Raw genomic sequence first — 5,642 nt, forward strand, 5'->3', positions numbered from 1 at the left:
TAAACGGAGTTATCCGCAGTCAAAATCAGTGTGCCAAGAACGGCTTAACAATCGGTATGAAACACGTCAGACAGCATTTAACCCAATGCGAGGTTGTATTGACGAACTAGATCGTTATAACGACCATAGAATTTGCGAAATGCTGACTTCATTCGAGACTGTTGAAATCCCTGTACCATGAACTTGTTTGTCAGTAGCTTACCTCGATTTAAAAACTGACTATACCCAGAACAAGCTCTTGCATATCGAATCAGTTGAGATATATAAACACCATATGCAGGTGATAATGGAATATTGCTACACAAATATATATAATATATATTCAATAAATTCTTTTTTCTTGGTATCGGGGTAGAATAAAGTCAAAAAATAAAATCCAATACTCAAAACTATTTTAAAATGTAACGCCTGAGGATTATAAAATGAAAGCGCTTGCGTTAAATTTTTAACTTTGTGTACTGTTTATTCTATTTCTTTTAATATTTTATACCGGACACTGTGATGTTTTTAAAAACACAATTTGGAGATATATATATATACATATATATATATATATATATATATATATATATATATATATATATATATAGGTAAAATATTAAATAAAATATGACAACACGTTGTAAAACGCAAGCGCTTTCATGTTTAAAAAATCTTTAGACGTTTTACATAATTATTATCAATATATATATATATATATATATATATATATATATATATATATATATATATATATATATATATATATATATTGGTTCTTTCGTATGTCATTTCTATGCTCCAATATTCAGCTATTAAGAAGATTGTCCTATATATGTCTGCAATGTTAACATTTGTAATGAATTTATTGAAACTTAACGTTTGAATTGTTTCGAATCAAGGGAAGGCCATATATAAATGTTAAGGTTAATAGTTAGATCTGCCCGAGGACGTATTGGGCCGCGCCGATGTGGAGATGTTTCACGAATATTTTGTACGACCATTTATTGGACAGAAAGATCAGTCGAATTTTTGCTTACCATGTGTACAACGTGCAAAACCCTATTTTCAAATATAGTTTTTGTTGACCTTATCAACAAAGAGGCAAACCTAGATCCACAACTAACATAACCTATTAGATAAGCAATTCGGTCACCACTCAGCACACGAAAATGCTGAAAAATTTATTCTGGCTAGTCCTTGCGTGTTTATACACAGGAGGTAGGGCATTTTATTCTCGTAACTAAACTGACATCCATTAATTGTTTAGATGAAAGCTGCGATTAAAACACGTCCATTTGGAGGTTATTTCTTCCCTTCCAATACGATAATACAAAGAATAGCGTAAGGATTATTTGCACTAACTGTTATATCCATTGAGGGTTTTTTTTCCAAATCGATACCAAGGACATATTTTCTTTGTGTCCCACGTCTATGAGAGGGGGATAATGTATTGGATCCGTTTGTCACTCCGGTTTCCAGCCCATATCTCCATTTACATGTTTGTGGTGCTCGATTTCAAGGCCACCGATCAAATATCAAGGCCACAATAATTAGCTATTGATAAATTTTACTAATAAGATTTTCGGTCGATATTTCCCATAATGAATTCTATAATAATCACCATCTGGAAATATCAACATACAGGGTGTGATTTTCCTATACTAAGTACGTGTATCTGTAAGAATACAAAATACAATTAAATCAATCAGGCATTTGATCAAAGATAAGTTTAAATTCGAACAGGATCTCAAGATATTTGTTAATAGTGGTTTAGAGATAGCTCATTAAACCAAAATTTTATCTAATTGCCCATAAAAACACCCCTTCATTGAAAGAGTGATACAAACAAGCTCAATTACTTTATATGATCTCGTGATTTTTCCCGGAATGATAAAAGGGGTGTTTTATTTGCAAATAAGAAATATAATCAAATCTCCTTTTCGTGGTGGGTGTGTTGTACGGAAATTTAAATCTCTTTTTCGCGGTATTTGTGGTGTATGGGAAATTTAAATATCTTTTTCGCGGTAAATGTGCTGCATGGGAAATTTAAATATCTTTTTCGCGGTAGGTGTGCTGTATGGAAATTTGATGATCTTTTTTGTGGTAAGCGTGGTGTATGGGAAATTTAGATCACAATAACAATGGTTATTTTGGACATATACATCAATGGCAATCACTGTCAGCTTCATTGAATGGAATATATGAAACTTGAATAAAAGAGAAAACTTAGATATTATGAAGTGATGGCTACAGGGCAGAGTTAGAAAATTTTCAAAAAGGGGGGATTGCGACCCCAGCTTGTATCATTTACCGCCTAAAAGGTGGCTTCGAAGACCCCTAAATAATAAAAATGACCTTTCTGTTTAAAAACTTCAGCCAAATGGCGTGAGGTTTTGTAACACTAAACCCCCTTTAGAACCCCACAATAACTTTATCATGTGTTCAGAAGAGGAATGAATGTCTGACCCAATTTTCGCTACGCTACCTTGAGTCAGGCACGCTCCAGACTATACCAAAATCTGAACAGCCAATTCATATTTTTTTACGATTATGTAAATATTGATTTAAAACTCCATTCACCTGTGTCTTTTTCAGTGACGGGGAAGTGTTCGGACGGCACGTTTGTGTACGGAAATTCCTGTTACTTAGACTTCAACATCCGGGCAACATGGGCCGAAGCTTCCGTAAGTCGATTAGATCTATTTTAGACAAAATATCTGCCATGATTATGACGTGGGACTCGTGTCAAGAATGCAGAGTCTGCGGATGGAGATGAAGAGTATCATATTCGCTGTGTGAGAATTAAGTTGATGTGTATTGATATTTTTTAAAGGGAAGAGACAAATGCGATGGATGTTTGACTTCAATATCCGGTGCTTTACTTCAGCAATATTTCTAGAAGAAAAATAATTCCATAAGACGGGGAAAAGAGTGCTCATGTATGACTGACCTGATTTCTCTTAATGGTTACTAGAAATCTCTGGGACATAAAGTAGCATACAGAGGCTTATTTGATTCTTTCAGTCACACGATCACAGGCCGTGGCAATATTTCATAATACAACTATATTCTATACTTCATCTACGACCGTTAGGAATGCGCATTTATTACATTTTGCTTGTCTTCTGCAGATCATTTGTAAAGCTTACGGAGGGTACCTGGCCAATATTAACGATATCCACGAACAACATGTTATACAGAGCGCCATCTCAAGAAATATAGGTAGTCCTATTACACCACGCGTATGATATAGGTTGTAATTTTTTTGGATACATTTTTCTTCAGATTATTTTGATGTTTTCCGAGAGGGGCAGTATTTCAACAATGAATTATATCATGGCTATAGGTATGACAGTTCTTCAGTCTTACGAAGACAAGAAAAAATGAATCTGTTTTATTGTTTTCGTATAGGTGGCTTCAGTCCCGGGATTTTCTGGTTGGGAGGGACGGACATGCAAATCGAGGGGGAGTGGGTGTGGACAGGAAATGTGGAGGCACTGGGCACGTACAAAAACTGGTCCCCAGGAGAACCAAACAACGCCAACTCCAACGAACACTGCATGGAGATGGACTCGAATGGGCAGTACAAATGGAACGATAATAACTGTGAAAACAGATTCAATTTCATCTGTGAAATGCCGTACGTACATGTAGATTTGATTCAAGGCATTCATACAGAAAGTGCCCTAAATGGACAAGACAGCCCCCCCCCCCCAAAAAAAAATACACATATGGCACGCCAAATTCACAAAAATGAGCTAAACATAGTTTCACAGTTGATAAACTAGGTTTATCGACTGTAAACTATAATTTACGGACCGTAAACTATAGTTAACGACGTTAATCTATATTTCACATATGTAAACCATAGTTAACAGAAAATCTATGTTTCACAAGCGTAAACTACAATTAACAATGAAAACAATCATTAGCGATTGCAAAATATAGTTTATCTGATAAATACGGTTTCACGATTGTAAATTACGGTTTACAAGTCTGATAAATATAGTATCACAATTTGTGAAACTAGGATTAACAATTGTGAACTATAGTTAACGAATGTAAATTATAGTTTACAAACGTGAATCTGTATTTATCAGCAAAATCTATTATTAACGTTTATTTTACGATAGATAAACTTGGATTAGCATTTGTAAACTATAGTTTACAACCGTTAAATATAGTTTTACGGATGAAAACTATAGTTAACGAATCGTTAACTATAGTTTACAGTTCGTAAACTATAGTTTACAGTCGATAAACCTAGTTTATCAACTGTGAAACTATGTTTAGCTCATTTTTGTGACTTTGGCGTGCCATATACACAACCAAACACAATCTCCTCACTGTATGACAAGATCTTAGCTCAGTAAATGTAGTGCTTAATTTTTTTTAGAGTTAAGGGAGTATTTAATGCACTTTACTTTGAACATGGCCGTGTATTAGATCAGATTATGCTCTCGTTCCCTTTATATTGCATTTTCCATATACTCATTGTAGGACGGCGGATTCTGGAATTTCCGTTGGCGGAGAGGGTATTATTGGATAAAAGAACAACAAAGAAATTGTTTTGTTTTACTTTTTGCCATTAAAAGATTTATATTTTTAAAAGGTTGCAATAATTCTAGCCTTTCTATCGATGAAGAAATCTTCTTTCGGCTAGTTTGTTAAAATCCAGGATAATCCATCAAAGTCGGAGAGCTTATTTCTAATGGGGTATCCTATCTGGTATTCCACTCCTCCTAGGCACCTGATCCCACCTCTGGTGTGTTCAGGGGTCCGTGTTTGCCCAACTATCTATTTTGTATTGCTTATAGGAGTTATGAGATTGATCACTGTTCGTTATCTTCATCTTGCATGTTTAAATGAGGGGATAGTTGATGTGGAAAATGTGGATGCCTCCCTCCCCTCCACCCACCCACCCCCGAAAAAATGTCCGAGTTCGCGACAACAAACTCCCTTCAACCAATTGTTATAACGTGGATCTAAGCACAGTTAGCAGATCTGATGTGATTATAGTGAGTGTAGTACCTGAACTTTCCCCGTTCAACCATGTAATTATTTTCTTATATTCATCATGGACCTTTCTGTGTATATCCGTAACAGAAATATCACTTATCCATATTTTGATATCAGTTAAATTTGTCCGACCAGAATTGATATCTTCATTTGCATACTACACTTCTGTGCTGAATATGGAATCATCTGTAACATGATTGAGGTACAATCATGCTATCTACCAATAAATACTTATTCTACCATTGTGACAGTTATTGCATAGATCAAAGAAATACCGCAGTCATTATTCTGCAATATACCTTCATATGTATGAACTGATTATGAGAATATTGATACGCATCTCGCTTGGACATCGAATTTTGCTAATGCAACAATACAGTTGATGATTGACAAGTCATTTTAATCATAAAAATCAATTCATTAAAGACTAAAGAACGTTTGTCATTCGGTATAAATCAATGGCACAAAGAACTAATCATGCTTCTACCAGAAGTATTTAATATGCATAGTATGGGGCATGTGCCATACGTAAACAGGTAAGAAAAGACCAACATCCGGTGTATTTTTAGAAACAGAAGCATGTGTATGTAAATTTTCAATAAAAACATGTATTGGCGATTTCTACCTTTTCTGAGTCTAGT

The 5,642-nt window shown here is 34.8% G+C and overlaps 1 protein-coding gene across 2 annotated transcripts; it reads left to right on the top strand.

Moving 5' to 3' along the window:
- Nucleotides 1–1,106: 1,106 nt before the first annotated feature.
- Nucleotides 1,107–4,593, top strand: LOC125658867 (perlucin-like). Of its 2 annotated transcripts, XM_048890304.2 has the most exons (5): nt 1,107–1,200; nt 2,578–2,666; nt 3,114–3,204; nt 3,394–3,622; nt 4,483–4,593. In XM_048890304.2, the coding sequence occupies exons 1-5, from the start codon at nt 1,152–1,154 to the stop codon at nt 4,529–4,531; spliced, it is 507 nt and encodes a 168-aa protein (XP_048746261.1). In that variant the 5' UTR covers nt 1,107–1,151; the 3' UTR covers nt 4,532–4,593. The 2 variants fall into 2 exon arrangements, with proteins under 2 accessions (XP_048746261.1, XP_056006380.1); XM_056150405.1 differs by having other exon boundaries at nt 1,120–1,200; nt 3,394–4,593.
- Nucleotides 4,594–5,642: the final 1,049 nt, after the last annotated feature.

Source organism: Ostrea edulis, chromosome 9, assembly GCF_947568905.1.
Source record: "Ostrea edulis chromosome 9, xbOstEdul1.1, whole genome shotgun sequence".
Classification (NCBI taxonomy): Eukaryota; Metazoa; Mollusca; class Bivalvia; order Ostreida; family Ostreidae; genus Ostrea; species Ostrea edulis.

Bases quoted from the DNA above. Each gene is read 5' to 3' on its own strand.
- LOC125658867 (XM_056150405.1), top strand. From the start codon at position 1,152: ATGCTGAAAAATTTATTCTGGCTAGTCCTTGCGTGTTTATACACAGGA. The intron at 1,201-2,577 runs GTAGGGCATTTT...TGTCTTTTTCAG, and splicing joins TGCGTGTTTATACACAGGAG to TGACGGGGAAGTGTTCGGAC. The intron at 3,205-3,393 runs GTAGTCCTATTA...GTTTTCGTATAG, and splicing joins CGCCATCTCAAGAAATATAG to GTGGCTTCAGTCCCGGGATT.